The sequence below is a fragment of the Oncorhynchus clarkii genome, chromosome 6 (assembly GCF_045791955.1).
Source record: "Oncorhynchus clarkii lewisi isolate Uvic-CL-2024 chromosome 6, UVic_Ocla_1.0, whole genome shotgun sequence".
Taxonomy (NCBI): domain Eukaryota; kingdom Metazoa; phylum Chordata; class Actinopteri; order Salmoniformes; family Salmonidae; genus Oncorhynchus; species Oncorhynchus clarkii.
In genome coordinates, this window is record NC_092152.1 from 65,003,971 (window position 1) to 65,020,744 (window position 16,774).

The 16,774-nt window shown below is 41.7% G+C and overlaps 1 protein-coding gene across 1 annotated transcript in view; it reads left to right on the plus strand.

Annotated features, from left to right (window-relative positions):
* Window positions 1-2,925: 2,925 nt before the first annotated feature.
* Window positions 2,926-16,774, plus strand: part of LOC139412423 (polycystic kidney disease 1 like 2a) — a 28,950-nt gene continuing 15,101 nt past the window's right edge. Inside the window, exons 1-9 of the mRNA XM_071159219.1 lie at window positions 2,926-3,250; window positions 6,244-6,402; window positions 6,545-6,733; window positions 9,725-9,835; window positions 10,019-10,166; window positions 10,255-10,484; window positions 10,581-10,988; window positions 13,462-13,604; window positions 13,738-13,917. Coding sequence (XP_071015320.1) covers window positions 2,926-3,250; window positions 6,244-6,402; window positions 6,545-6,733; window positions 9,725-9,835; window positions 10,019-10,166; window positions 10,255-10,484; window positions 10,581-10,988; window positions 13,462-13,604; window positions 13,738-13,917 — 1,893 coding nt within the window. The remainder of the gene's footprint in view (window positions 3,251-6,243; window positions 6,403-6,544; window positions 6,734-9,724; window positions 9,836-10,018; window positions 10,167-10,254; window positions 10,485-10,580; window positions 10,989-13,461; window positions 13,605-13,737; window positions 13,918-16,774) is intronic.

Consider the following 16,774-nt stretch of genomic DNA (forward strand, 5'->3'; position numbering starts at 1 on the left):
GATGGCTGCAGGGTGAGTTCAACAAGTACGACACAACACCTTATAATAAAACAAAGGCACGTTGCAGCATCCCTGCAATCCTTGACCAGGCCATAATGAAATACATAAACCAACTGTGATCTCCTTAGGTTGGTCCTTTAACCACGCTATTGGCCACCCAGTGCTTATGTACGCACTTGGCCTTCTTCGGGAACTCTTTCTTTGTCATGCCCAATCTCGTAGACGTGTCACGTACAGCTGAGCTCTTTGCCACCTTTGCCCAAAATCCTGTGATGGTGTGCTTTATTGGTTCCATCTTTGTATTGGTGGTAATATGGGCACGCGGGAAGGACATCCAGGACACAACCAAGGTCTGACTTGAACAACCACTGCTACCATTTTATCATCTTTGCCGTTGAACTTGCTGTTGATGCAAAGTTTTACCTTCAAGTGTTACTTCTTGTAGGTTCCAGAAAATGATGTCATGGCTTTAGAAGCTTCTGATAAACTAATTGACATAATTTCAGTCAATTGGAGGTGTACCTGTGGATGATTTCAAGGCCTACCTTCAAACTCAGTGCCCCTTTGCTTGAAATCATGGGAAAATCAAAATAAATCAGCCAAGACCATTTTTTTTTAGACCTCCACAAGTCTGGTTCATCCTTGGGAGCAATTTCCAAACGCCTGAAAGTACCACGTTCATCTGTACAAACAATTGTACGCAAGTATAAACACCATGGGACCACGCAGCCATCATACCGCTCAGGAAGGAGACGCGTTCTGTCTCCAAGAGATGAACATACTTTGGTGCGAAAAGTGCAAATCAATCCCAGAACAACAGCAAAGGAACTTGTGAAGATGCTGGTGGAAACAGGCACAAAAGTATCTATATCCCCAGTAAAACGAGTCCTATATTGACATAACCTGAAAGGCCGCTCAGCAAGGAAGAAGCCACTGCTCCAAAACCGCTATAAAAAAGCCAGACCATGGTTTGCAACTGCACATGGGGACAAAGATCGTACTTTTGGAGAAATGTCCTCTGGTCTGATGAAACAAAAATAGAACTGTTTGGCCATAATGACCATCATTGTGTTTGGAAGAAAAAGGGGAAGGCTTGCAAGCCGAAGAACACCATCCCAACCGTGAAGCACGGGGGTGGAAAAATCATGTTGTGGGGGTGCTTTGCTGCTGGAGGGACTGGTGCACTACACAAAAATAGATGGCATCATGATGGAGGACAATTATGTGGATATATTGAAGCAACATCTCAAGACATCTGTCAGGAAGTTAAAGCTTGGTTGCAAATGGGTCTTCCAAATGGACAATGACCCCAAGCATACTTTCTAAGTTGTGGCAAAATGGCTTAAGGACAACAAAGTCAAGGTATTAGAGTGGCCATCACAAAGACCTGACCTCAATACTGTAGAACATTTATGGGCAGAACTGAACAACCGTGTGCAAGCAAGGATGCCTACAAACCTGACACAGTTACACCAGCTCTGTCAGGAGGAATGGGCCAAAATTCACCCAACTTATTGTGGGAAGCTTGTGGAAGGCTACCCAAAATGTTTAACCCAAGTTAAACAATTTAAAGGCAATGATACCAAATACTAATTGAGTGTATGTAAACTTCTGACCCACTGGGAATGTGATGAAAGAAATAAAATCTTAAATAAATAATTCTCTCTACTATTATTCTGACATTTCACATTCATAAAATAAAGTGGTGATCCTAACTGACCTAAAACAGGACATTTTTACTAGAATTAAATGTCAGGAATTGTGAAAAACTGAGTTTAAATGTATTTGGGGCTAAGGTGTATGTAAACTTCCAACTTCAACTGTATGTATATGTATGTGTGTATTTCGGAGGGGTTGGGTTAAAAGGCGGAAGTAAAATTTAAATTGGACCTTGTGTGCAATTGACCATTAAACTGATGGTAATAGTAATCTATTGTATTGGGAGCTATGGAGGGGGTGGATGACAAAATGTTGCTGGATATGTACTGCACAGTCCCCCTCCCAAACTACACATTCTTGGTTAGTAAAGATCCTACTGAGTATTTTCCACCCCACTTTACCTAAGACAGTATAGTTGTTTTTCTCTACAGCCCAATATTCTAAACATACCAGTGTCAGCATTATATTATTTCATTATTGAAAAAAACTTTTTTAAACCATTTTTTTGGGGGGGGATTTCATAAAATACTTATTGCCTTACCTTATTGCCACAATAAAAGGGGCCATTGATTACATTTCAATATATTTTTAATCAGCTAATGATATAATTACAATCTGTTGAAATGCAGGCTTTTATTTTATTAAGTTTTCCTCATTCCTCTACAAAAGTGACATCAAATTGACTGGCAGTATAGTACTAGGTTGAGAGCGGGAACATAGTTCATTGTGGCTCTAATACTTCTACTACTATTTTGATATGTCCTTGATATACGTTGAAAAGGAAATTCTGACAGTAAAAATATATTGATTTCTTTTCATTTGAATAAGGCAGGTTAGAGCTTCTGCTAGGGTTTGAATAGTGGTTGGATATACAGTATAAAGGTCTCTCTAACCAGAGTAGCCTACTGGAGTGTATAGCACTGCGTACTGGACACAATCATCTTATACTGCATGCAGGCTGCAATGAGTGCTACATCATTGGCAGCCTTAAAGAAAGAGTAAACTCAGAGGCTGTTGACAGACGGGCCAGAGGACCTTATTATAGCCCATTCACTGTAGGCCTTTGCTCTGTTTGTTTGTGAACAAGGATAATGCAACCAATGGGAACTCACAAAGCCAGACTGTAAGGCGGACAGCCCTTTGTTGGAGCCAGAACAGATCATTCTGTGATGTTGAAGTGGTGACAGGGAATTGCTGACGTCAGTCCCCTTTAAAGATAGCATGTCACCAGGCTGCCTGTAACAGTGTACAGGTGAAGGGGTGAAGATGGACAGCACTAAGCTCTCTGTATTACTCTTGAATGCTTTCCTCTTAAGCCTGTCTTGTGCTGAGGATGAGATAGCACCTCTCTCCTGCCCAGAGTACCAAGAGAGCTTTGACGGCTCCTGTTATGAGTTTGTGGGTCCACCTCGTTCGCGTTCCTTCCTCAGTGCACAGGGTTGGTGTGAGCGAGGTGGTGGACACCTGGCCTTCATTTTAAATGACGAAACCCAGCAGTTCCTACAGAAGCACCTGCAGACGGAGCAGGACTGGTGGCTGGGTCTGGCACCTGCCTCCCCAAACCTAACACTGGACTCTGCTGCTGCTGAGGGTAAGAGGACAATTGAAGAAAACACTAATTGCCATCAACATACTGTACAATAATATATATGATTATGTAAAGGAAATCAAAGGTTGAGAGTAGACTCACTTGTGCATGGATGTATTTGCAGAGTTATTTTATTGTGTTAGAGTGTATGATTTAAAGTCTTATGAAATTGCCATGATATGAGGGAATTTTGATGTAAAAGGACCCATAAGCACTAACAAGAGAAGTTCATAGGATCATGTCAAATCTAGCATCAAATGAAAGCTATATTTTTTTAAATGAAGGAATATATACATTTTCCGACCATTTTCTATCCTAAATATTAGGAATAACAAGCAAAGGCTTTGACTGCTGGTCAAACAGATGGAAAAGGGGTCTTAGAAAACATCTACCAGATGTTGGTTCAGATTTGATCCGATCCGAACCAATAGAATGTTGTCTTGTTTTGGGAGGAGCTCATTATTAAAATAATAACCAGTGTGTAGAATAATACCCAAATATGCAAAGGTATTTGCAATTGAAGTCGGAAGATTACTTACACTTAGGTTGGAGTCATTAAAACTCGTTTTTCAACCACTCCACAAATTTCTTGTTAACAAACTATAGATTTGGCAAGTCGGTTAGGACATCTACTTTGTGCATGACACAAGTCATTTTTCCAACAATTGTTTACAGACAGATTATTTAACTTATAATTCACTGTATCACAATTTCAGTGGGTCAGAAGTTTACATACACTAAGTTGACTGTGCCTTTAAACAGCTTGGAAAATTCCAGAAAATGATGTTATGGTTTTAGAAGCTTCTGATAGGCTAATTGACATCATTTGAGTCAATTGGAGGTGTATGATTATGACGTTATCCATAATGATGTTATCGGGTGTGTAAATCCACTTCATTACTGTAGTTCAATATCCAAAAGAGGTTCAAGGTTAAGGTTTCATGTCATAGCTGACACCCCATTGTCTTTTGAATCTTCCTTCGGAGCAGATATTTAACTGAGTTTTTGGAAAACGTGGTCCCGTAAAAACCTGAGGGAGATTTTACCAAAATTCTGTTACCAAATATGCATCTGCACAGTTTTTCCAGTAATTGTGTTTTTGTAAAATGTTCAGTTTAAATTGTTAAAAGTAGTCTTATGTAAAACATCAGCGCAATTACAGTGCATTCGGATATTATTCAGACCCCCTTGACTTTTTCCACATTTGGTTACGTTACAGCCTTATTCTAAAATGGATTAAATACATTTGTTCCTCATCAATCTACACACAATAAACCATAAGGACAATGCAAAAACAGATTTACATTTTTTGGGGGCAAATTTATAAAAAATAAATAACCCATACCTTATTTACATAAGTATTCAGACCCTTTGCTATGAGACTCGAAATTTAGCTCAGGTGCATCCTGTTTCCATTGATCATCCTTGAGATGTTTCTACAACTTGATTGGAGTGGTAAATTCAATTGATTGGAAATTATTTGGAAAGGAACAAACCTGTCCATATAATGCCAAGAATCAAGAATCACATCTGGAGGAAACCTGGCACCATCCCTACGGTGAAGCATGGTAGTGGCAGCATCATGCTGTGGGGATGTTTTTCAGCGGTAGGGACTGGGAGACTAGTCAAGATCGAGGCAAAGATGAATGGAGCAAAGTATAGAGAGATCCTTGATGAAAGACAATGCAGGAGCGGCTTTGAGACAAGTCTCTGAATGTCCTTGTGTGACCCAGCCAGAGCCCAGACTTGAACTCATTTGAACATCTCTAGAGAGACCTGAAAATAGCTGTGCAACGACACTCCCCATCCAACCTGACAGAGCTTGAGAGGATCTACAGAGAAGAATGGGAGAAACTCTCCAAATACAGGTATGCTAAGCTTGTAGCGTCATACCCAAGAAGACTCGAGGCTGTAATCACTGCCAAAGGTGCTTGAACAAAGTACTGAATAAACGGTCTGGGATATTTCATAATTATTATTTTTTTAAATACATTTTCAAAAATTTCCACAAAACTGTTTTTGCTTTGTCATTATGGGGTATTGTGTGTAGATTGATGAGGGGGAAAAAATATTTTTGTCCATTATAGAATAAGGCTGTAACGTAAAAGAATGTGGAAAAAGTTAAAGGGTCTGAATACTTTCTGAATGCACTGTACATTACCATGGAATTGCCCATGATTACTTTGTGTGAGAGTAGGCCTAAATATTTCATTGATATTTGAAAGAGGTAATAGTGTTTTGGGGTTGTTGTTTTTTCATAGAATAATCCTACTCCTTTGCTGAGCTGTGGCAGAAGTATTCCTCACAATCTGTTTTTGTTTTCATGATTATTTGCATCAGAAATCAGTTAAATTCCCAGACTCCTAAACTAACATGATCCGCCCACCACTTCTCTTGAGACAAAGATGGTTACTCTTGGTCTTGTTTTATCAGTAGACCTTCTTTGATCTGGCAGTAAAACTGGAAGTAGACACAGGCTGGGTTTGGTGGCTATCTCTCAAGTCAGCTGGCCTTTCTTTGTCTCGCTGGGAGATTTATAATGTATTTACCTCGCACCATTGCTAGGAGACCATGCCACATTAAGATATCTCCTTTTAGCAGCACCTGGCTGATGAAGAACACTTGTCATTCAATTGGATCTGCTGTCCAGTCCCTTGATTTAGACAGGCCTTTTTTATTCCCGTACAAAGGACCAACTTTATCACCTATTCACAGCCGGCTCCTGTGGCATTGACTTTGTTTTCTTACGTCATATCCCTTACTCTGCTTTTCAAGTGTTTTATTACGTGAATTAGAGTATTAACAGAATGATGTATCAGGATGAACAGCTGGGATATCATTTTGTAGGAATATATGTCACAAATATAATATAATATAACAGAGTACTTACATACTTTATTTCCTCTACTTTGAAGAGCAGGTGTTCCTAATGTTTTGTACCCTCAGTGTATATAGAATATAATACTTTCATTGGTGTTTGTGCTGTAAATCCTCAGGTCCTCTCTCCTGGCTTGATGGCTCTGATGTCAGCTACTCTAACTGGGTGAACGACCCTGATCCAGGGGCTGGCTGTGGTCACATACTGAGGAGCTCAGGGTTTCAGTGGGAGGCAACAAGCAACTGTAGCCAGGAACTGCACTTCATCTGCCAATTTGGTTTGTATTTGATGTGTGTGTGTGCACACATGCATCTGTGTGTGCATGTATGCAGAATAACAAGGTAGCGAGGAATATACTGTATGCGCTTGCTATTCCTTTTAACTCTAATTATTAAACCTTATTTACTTCTTTGTCTCAGAATCTGGGCGCTCCATTGCTTGTGCTGACCACAATGCCACACTACAGTGTGGTTCCGGTCAGGTGATAGAGATTGATGACAGCTTCTATGGTCGTAAGACGGTTCACTATTGCCGGACGAGTCCCACTTCTGCAGCCACCTCCACACAGGAGGAGTGTAGCTGGATAGATGTTGTAGATTCAGTGACAGGTATGGTGTGAAGTCTAATGTTTTTGAAACTTTTGAAATATTGTGCAAGGTGTATTTTGTCCATTAATGTTGCTCCATCCATCACTAAGGATGTTGACATAAATGTATGCTTAGGTTTGACTATTGATTCAAGAATAGTCTTGTTCTTACATTGTATGAGTAAGAACAGTAAAGGTCCAATGCAGCTGTTTTTTTTTAAATCTCAAAATCAAATCATTTCTGGGTAACAATTAAGTACCTTACTGTGATTGCTTTCAATTAAAATGGTCAAAAAGAAACAAAAATAGCTTCTTAGGATAGAGTAATTTCTAAAGCAAGATTTTTGCTATGACTGTCTGGGAGTGGTCTGAGTGGGGAGGGGGAAACTGAAAACTAGCTGTTATTGGCAGAGAGGTTTGGATGTAACTATATTTCTTATTGGTCTATTAACTGACTTATCACCTGGTGATGTCGCGAGGCAGGCCAACACTCCATCCCACCAAAACAGGCTGACATTTCACACAGTCTTTTCAAACAGCTCTTACACTAAAAGGGCATTATCATAATTTGCACAATATCACAGTATTATTCCAGCCTAATAGAGTAGAAATACAGTGGGGAGAACAAGTATTTGATACACTGTCGATTTTGCAGGTTTTCCTACTTACAAAGCATGTGGAGGTCTGTAATTTTTTTGCATAGGTAGTACACTTCAACTGTGAGAGACGGAATCTAAAATAAAAATCCAGAAAATCACATTGTATGATTTTTAAGTAATTAATTTGCATTTTATTGCATGACATAAGTATTTGATACATCAGAAAAGCAGAACTTAATATTTGGTACAGAAACCTTTGTTTGCAATTATAGAGATCATATGTTTCCTGTAGTTCTTGACCAGGTTTGCACACACTGCAGCAGGGATTTTTGGCCCACTCCTCCATACAGACCTTCTCCAGATCCTTCAGGTTTCGGGGCTGTCGCTGGGCAATACGGACTTTCTGCTCCCTCCAAAGATTTTCTATTGGGTTCAGGTCTGGAGACTGGCTAGGCCACTCCAGGACCTTGAGATGCTTCTTACGGAGCCACTCCTTAGTTGCCCTGGATGTGTGTTTCGGGTCGTTGTCATGCTGGAAGACCCAGCCACGACCCATCTTCAATGCTCTTACTGAGGGAAGGAGGTTCTTGGCAAAGATCTCGCGATACATGGCCCCATCCATCCTCCCCTCAATACGGTGCAGTCGTCCTGTCCCCATTTGCAGAAAAGCATCCCCAAAGAATGATGTTTCCACTGCCATGCTTCACGGTTGGGATGGTGTTCTTGGGGTTGTACTCATCCTTCTTCTTTCTCCAAACGCGGCGAGTGGAGTTTAGACCAAAAAACTATATTTTTGTCTCATCAGACCACATTACCTTCTACCATTCCTCCTCTGGATCATCCAGATGGTCATTGGCAAACTTCAGACGTGCCTGACCATGCGCTGGCTTGAGCAGGGGGACCTTGCGTGCGCTGCAGGATTTTAATCCATGACGGCGTAGTGTGTTACTAATGGTTTTCTTTGAGACTGTGGTCCCAGCTCTCTTCAGGTCATTGACCAGGTCCTGCCGTGTAGTTCTGGGCTGATCCCTCACCTTCCTCATGATCATTGATGCCCCACGAGGTGAGATCTTGCATGGAGCCCCAGACCGAGGGTGATTGACCTTCCTCTTGAACTTCTTCTATTTTCTAATAATTGCGCCAACAGTTGTTGCCTTCTCACCAAGCTGCTTGTCTATTGTCCTGTAGCCCATCCCAGCCTTGTGCAGGTCTACAATTGTATCCCTGATGTCCTTACACAGCTCTCTAGTCTTGGCCATTGTGGAGAGGTTGGAGTCTGTTTGATTGAGTGTGTGGACAGGTGTCTTTTATACAGGTGCAGTTAATACAGGTAATGAGTGGAGAACAAGAGGGCTTCTTAAAGAAAAACTAACAGGTCTGTGAGAGTCAGAATTCTTATGGGTTGGTAGGTGATCAAATACTTATGTCATGCAATAAAATGCAAATTAATTACTTAAAAATCATACAATCTGATTTCCTAGATTTTTGTTTTAGATTCCGTCTCTCATAGTTGAAGTGTACCTATGATAAAAATTACAGACCTCTACATGCTTTGTAAGTAGGAAAACCTGCAAAATCGGCAGTGTATCAAATACTTGTTCTCCCCACTGTATATATATATAAAACACAGGAAATCACGTTTTTGACTGCACTGGGCCTTTAAGCAAAGTGCTTTTAATGGGTCAAAGTAATTGCCTGCTGTGCAGTATTTGATCATTGCACTTTTAGGACACGCTGCTTAAAGTAAAAAGCAGAAATGTAAATATTGTAAAGCAAACACAGATTCATTAAAGGGCCCAGCAATTCAATAGAGGCAGCAATTCAACTTAGTTTCACTTTAGCAGGATGCTATTACCAAACAACTACATGATGAACAATATTTAAACATTGAGCTCTTAGAACATGTTTGCATTTGCAAAGCATAGAGCAGAACTGTAAATATTGTAAAACACACACAGCTTCAACAACGGCACCAGATGCACTGAGGCAGCAATACAACTTAATTGCACAAAGCACCAAAACAATATGTACTTGTGTCTTAACAAAAATCATAATAGAGGTACAGATGCTGGTACAATGTCAAGACTGGAAGTAAAGCCACAAAATGTACCAGTTTTAAATGGTTGTAATACTGTCAATGAAATCTAAATGTACTGCACTAAATACGGACCGTAGGTTTAAGCCATTGCTTAAGTTAGTGCTTCATGTATGAATGACAAATAGAATAGGCATTGTGATAATAATCCTTCCTCTGAACAGCGTGCACACAATTTATATTTTCAGAGCACTTGGATAAGTCTATTATAATGATAATGTGGATGATGATCTTAATGATGATTCTGATGACAATTATGGTGGAAAACTCTTCTATTTCTTCATCTCTTATATCTCTATTTAATGTACATTATTTCCAGGAGACTGCCATGGGCTGCAGGCGTGCCAAGCCACGGCAGATGTGGCCTCTTTTGGTGAACCATGCCCAGGGCTTGGAAGCTACCTGTCTGTGGAATACAACTGCAAAGATGGTCAGAACATTCTACCCCTGTTACTGTCTCTCCTTCCCTCCCTTCTACATTCCATTTAAATACTCAAATATGCTTTCAGCTAGTGAAGGGCTCGATTTACATTTTCTCTAATGTTGTATTTCAACACATTATGAGTGGCGGCTAGCACACACAATCTAACCTAGCCATGTCTGTGGTCCACAGGTCTCCACTTATTAATGAGCAAGTTGGCTGCCGTCTTTGACAATGTCTCCATAACAGTGAAGTGGCTTCTCCATCCCTTCAAGGGCAACCTGACCTGCACTCTAAGTGCTGGAGATGGGCACAACATCGATCCTTATAGTCCAGAAGAGTGAGTAACTGAGTAATGTATATCACCCAACATCAAAGCCAAAAAGTCCCTAATTCATTCACAATGAATGGAATTTCCACTCTCACAGGTTGGAGAGCAGTGTGGTTCATAAATACATCCGTCCGGGTGTCTTCATAGTTGGGGTGGAGTGTACCACCAGTGAGTGGCATGTGACAGCTCAGAAAGCCATCACCATTCAGGAGCCCATCGGGGAGTTTGGCGTCATTAAGTGCTATAGCATGAACCAATCAACAGATGGAGCAAACTGCAAGGCCCTGTATGGTAGTCCCCTTCAAATCCAGGTTGAAGTAGAAGCTGGTAAGTAAAACCAACATGAGCAGAAATAAAAGCATTTGGTCTTACATTTCCGAGAGTACAAATCTTGGTAGAATGAGACAACTTTGCTATCTACAGGTACGAATGTGACCTACAAAGTCCACCGTGGTGAGATGTTGGTGGCCAATTCATCAGCAGTCAGAGGAATCGTCCCCCACAACATCACAGTGGGACCAGAGGTGGAGCAACAACTGGGCTCTGGCTGCCACCAGCTGACCCTGCATGCCTCTAACGGGGTCTCGGTCTTGGGCGTGTCCACTGAGCTGCAGGTGTGTCTGCTGGAGCCTGTGGAGGGCCTGCTGGGATCAGTGATGGCTGAGGAGGGAGAGTGTCCAGACTCAAACCTCTACGTTAGTGTCTCCCTGGACCGGGGGTCCCCGGTGAAGCTTCTCTTCCAGGTGTCTGGAGCCAACGACAGCATCTCCGAGACCAGAGACATGCAAAACAGAAGCATGCAGGTTTACAATATCTCAACCACTATCCAAGGTACCTACCCAAATACAATCAGAAACAATGACAGAAGATAGGAAAAGATTACACGTTTCCTTGTTTATTTATATCAGTTGTTTTGTTACAGGAGCTTTGCAAGTGAAAGTCAGGGCCTGGAATGTCTTCTCACACATGGACGTGGATGTGGGGAACACAGCAGCAGTTTGTCACAATAAATCAGACTTTCAGACAGAGGAGCATAAAAGGCTTCCCCGGGCTAATGTGGAAATCACTTCTGATCCAGAAAGTCCATCTGACTTCACTCAAAGTGTCACACTTGGGTTAACTGGCTTGAGTGGAGTACTCGGAATCAGTGAACCTGGAATACTACTTGAATGGGAATGCAGTAAGTACCAGAGCTGAGAACACTCACCTCTCAGTTCAACTCATTAGTAGGCTACAGTAACAAAGTCTGTCAAGACTTTTACGTGGCCCACTTGTTCAAGTCTTATCTTCAAGGCCTGTAATAGTTATACATCTGAAATCCGAAGATTTTAGTTTTCAGTTCAGGCACAATCTTTCTATGAATAGAATTGTTCTTCTAAACTCACTAAGTAACAACGGCGGTATTTCTCTGGTTTCCGGGTGACCGTATAGATTGTGTAGGACCTTTAATGTCCTTTCAGCACAGATGTTATACTCAAACCATGTTCCCCATTTATTCCAACAGATGAACAATGTAAATGCAGAGACAAAACAAACCAGGAGACTCATGTGATTACAGCAGCCTGTCTTCCAGACCCATTTCTTTTTTATATGTACAGTTTTACTGTGCAGAAGAAAAATGGGGCTGAAGTGGCTAAAGCAGAGAAATGCATCACTGTCACTCCGCCAGAATTCACCGATGTTACCATAAGGTAAAACGAGGGAGGGAATGGCTCATTAGACAGATGTATAGTCCCGAGTGACATTTTGTTTGTTAGGAGAGGTTTGCATTATCAAACGAAGAAGCTAAATGGCTGATTTGAATCAAATTCAAAGTTACAGTAATCTATGTCCCAGAAGATCTGTTGTATGATAAAAGTTAACCTTTGTTCTTTTAGTTGTTCTAATTGTAACCCAGTGAACATAAACAACGATGTAACCCTCAAATTGGAGTGTACCACCTCAATGAGTTGCCCAACAGTAGTTTGGCATGTTGAGGACACAAGACCTTTGACAGTAAGTGTGAGACTCCTCTATTGTGCACACAAGCATATTTATGAATAGTGGTTTCAGTGCATGAATAGATAGAACTTATGTTGTCTAATTTAAGATTAGATATACTTTATTAGTCCAGACAGAAATATGTCTGCTGTTAACCAACCCCTCCGACATGCACACAAACACACAGGTGTTTGAACACACATACACACAAACATACATTCATTTGTAATTTGTCACATGAGCAAAATAAGTAACCTGAAATGAACGCATGCGCAGTTGGATTGTACAAAAGCTGTAGTCATTCTGTACAACGACAGTGTCTATGAAGGAAACAGATTTCATTTTGAGCTAATTTCTTCTAGGGAGACCTCAAACACTGCTACAAAAAAGCAAAGCAAAGACCACTGCTACACAGAATAGATGGTGGCAATGAATACATGGTGACAAGTGACAATCTGAAAAATGCCCAGTCCAGATCTCTGAATCTCAATGTGATAGCGTATGGTAGGTATTCATTGATTTTAGAGTATGTGTTGTTACACGTGCTTTAGTTACAGATAATAGTAGGATGAGCATCACTTATGTTGAACCTGACATCAGAATGTCAAATTAGCCATTGTAATGTGGGCCATAAAATGAATCAAGTGTTCCAATGTGTTATATTTTAGGTAGTGTATCATTTGATCATGGATATTTAGAGTAAATAGTGTACATCCAGACCAACATTTACAGAATGCATTTATTTACATTAATGTAACCTATTCAACTTTTTGTTGTAGGTAAGACGACATCTGGCGTTGTCAAGTACACCATTCAGATACCAGGTGTTGCAACACTTGCACCTGTTGCCACTACCTTACCGGCTGCTACCACCATCCTACCGGCTGTTACTACTCGTCCAGCTGCTACTACAATACCTGTTGCTACCATCCCACTGGTAGCTACTACCCTACTGGCTGCTACCACCATAGCGGCAACTACTACTGTATCTGTAACTGTACCTGAAAGAACAGCCCCAACTACCATCACCAGCCTCCCTTCCTGTATAATTTCCCCTCAGTCAGGCACAGTTCTAGATGCTTTCAATATCACCTGTGCAACAACCTCCTGCTCCACAGGCAAATGCCAATATTGTTTCAAAACTGACAAAGGTGAGTTGTCTGAAATCTGTCGACAATGTAGTCTATTTCAAGAGACTTTCCCCTATCAAAGAAGTTGAATAGTAGGACAGCAAATCAAAATTTAAAAATGCAGTTCCCTGTATACAGATGAAGCTTCATCCACTGTATGAAAACACATTATATAACATTTATTTATATTTCAGATAAACATTTGCGCTGCAGTTATGGAAATGAAGTAAAGTCAATCTTCCTACCTCTCGGGAACAAAAGTTACAACTACAGTCTGTCTGTGGTGGTTACTCTAACAAATGGGGATAGAAAAACCAATGCCACGATCACCACTGAGGTTTGTCATAGAGTAAAAATCCTATCATTCACTTAATGATTTAATGCATGGTAACTGTCCTGCCTTTCTGCTCCATAGAGCTCACATTTATAATGTAGTATCTGGAGCTCACATTTGATTGTTGTCCACCAAGGTGTGGCCAGCCAACTCCAGATCCTCAGTGGAGAATCTGCAGTCTGTGGTTGAGAACACTGTCGCTCAGCTACAGCAGCAGGGGTTGCTCACTGGGGAGACCCTAGGACAGATGTTCAAGTCTGTGTCTGACATTCTGAACAAGGGCTCCAGTGAGGATCAGAAAGGTGCCAGGGAGGAGGTGAGAACGGGGTAATATTCTACGGTCATAGGGAGCATGGGCTTTGCTGCCAGGAATGTCTACGCCAGGGATTGGCAACCCACGACCCGCTTTTATAGACCCATGGATCAATTTCCAAAAGCGAAGCACCAATAATTATAATATTTCATAGCCTTTATAGACTAATAATGAGCAGTTTATAAACTACTTATCATGGTTGTCTCCAGGCATAAGCGGCCACTTAGGGCCCCTGGCTGCTAAGACGGGGATCAGTCAAATAAATTGGCCCACGAGGTGCAAGGCCAAGTCTCGCTCAGGGCCCCCAAAAGACTAGGGCCGGCCCACTCTACTGGTGCAATGCATTTAGTTAAGAGCGTTAAGTGGTTTAACTGCAGAAATTGATCGATTGCAAAATTCAGTTGACTGCATGTCTGGCTATGGATGAGGGTACGCAGACCCGCGAGCCACTGCAGAACCTCATGATGAGTTCACATTTTTTGTTTCCCCTCACCCCCATCAAAGTTGGCCATCCCTGGTCTAGGGACTCTGTGTATTGTTGAACGTAAGACATTACACTAAACTAAAAGAGTTATGATAAATGAGTATGAAGTTCAAGACAAAAGTGAAGTGAAGTGTCTCTTTAGATCACATATGTCAGAGTCAAGGCCCGCGGGCCACATCCGGCCCGCAAGAAGGTTTTTTACGGCCCCTGGGATGATCTTGATTTATTATTAGAACCGGCCCGCAGCAAGCCGGCAGCCCGCAGATCTTTTACACGCACCAATACTACATTTCCCACAATGCAAAGGTGACGCACCGAGCAGTAGGCTGCTTCATTTCAATATTTATTGGCACAGCAGTCGTCAGCATCACAGTAAAATTAACTTTCAGATACCCATCAAAAATGGCAAAACGGAAGGTGGATACTGAGAACCGGGGGTTTCAAACAAGGTGGGAGTCGGAGTATATGTTCACGAAGGTAGCTGGAAAACCTGTGTGTCTTCTGTGTGGAGAAAGTGTGGCGGTACTGAAAGAGTATAATCTGAGACGACATTATGAAACGAAACACGCGGACACACACGCGGACGCAACTGTCAAGGCCAGTTTTATTTTGGCAGAAGAGATCGCTAAATCAGCCCGGCCATTTACGGAGGGGGATTTCATCAAAAACTGCATGATTAAAGTTTGTGACGAAGTTTGCCCAGAAAAAAGGCAACTCTTTTTAAATGTGAGTCTGAGCAGAAACACCATTGCCGAGAGAGTAGACCAGTTGTCCATCAATCTAAAAGAGCAGCTTGTGAAAAAGGGAAAAGATTTTATTGCATATTCCTTGGCTGTGGATGAGAGCACCGACATTTCTGACATTGCCCAGTTGTCAATTTTCATCCGCGGAGTGGACTCCAACCTAAGCGTGACAGAGGAGTTTTTGGCTTTACGTCCTATGCATGGCACAACTACGGGGCATGATTTGTATGAAGAGGTGTCAAGATGTGTAAATGAGATGGAGCTGCCTTGGGAAAAACTTGTGGGTTTGACAACCGACGGAGCACCTGCGATGTGTGGACACAGGAGCGGACTGGTGGCGAAGATACGGGAAAAGATGCAAGAGGAAAACGCGACAGGTGAGCTGACAGCTTATCATTGTATCATACACCAGGAAGCGTTGTGCGGTAAAGCCTTGAAAATGGAGCATGTAATGAGCATCATCACGCGCACAGTTAACTTTATCAGAGCCAAAGGTTTGAATCACCGCCAGTTCAAGGCATTTCTGACGGAGTTAGAAACGGAGCATGGTGATTTGCCTTATCACACAGAGGTGTGATGGCTAAGCCAGGGAAAGGTGCTTCAAAGATGTTTCGAGCTTCGTGAGGAGATTTGTCTGTTCTTGGACAGCAAAGGGAAAGACACAACACAACTCCGAGACGAAATGTTTCTGTGTGAAATGGCTTTTCTGTGTGACATTACGAGTCATCTGAATGCAATAAACTTGCAGCTGCAGGGTCGGGATCGTGTCATCTCTGATATGTACAGTACAGTGAAGGCATTTAAAACCAAACTGACTCTGTGGGAGACGCAGATGCGGAAAGAAAATTTGAGCCACTTTCCCAGCTGCCAGACCATGAAAGAGAAGCTCTCTACCAGTGCGTTCCCGAGCACACAGTTGGCTGATAAAATAGGTATGCTTGCCGCTGACTTTCGACGCCGATTTGCTGACTTTGAAGCACAAAAAAGCAGGTTGGAACTGCTCGGTAACCCATTTGCTGTTGACGTGGAAAGCTCACCACCAAACCTCCAAATGGAGTTGATTGACCTCCAATGCAATGATGCACTGAGGGCAAAATATGCGGCAGTGGGTGCTGCGGAGTTCGCCCGTTTCCTCCCCGGCACAATGCCCCAGCTGCGCATCCAGGCTGCTCAAACGTTGTCTATGTTTGGCAGCACATACCTGTGTGAACAACTGTTTTCTTTGATGAACCTGAACAAAACATCACACAGAAGTCGACTTACTGCTGAACACCTCCACTCAATTCTGAGGATTTCTTCAGCTCAGAGCCTTACCCCGAACATTGATGAACTTGTGGAAAAGATGGGACACCACCAAGTATCACCCTCAACCTCAAACAAGTGAACATTACTGTGCAATCACATATTTAGAGTTTTTACTCAGTTCAAGTTTAAAAGTTAAAATTTAATATTTGTTTTCACTGCATGTTACTTCTCCTTAAACAAAGTGTTGTTTTTGATTAATAGATTTTTGCACTTTATTTTTTTGTATTTCAATCCAATTATATTTTAAAAATATTTCAGTTGAGTGGATGATAGAAAATTGCTATTATTGTTTTTTCTTTGAAGTAAATTTAGCCCACTTTTGCTAAAA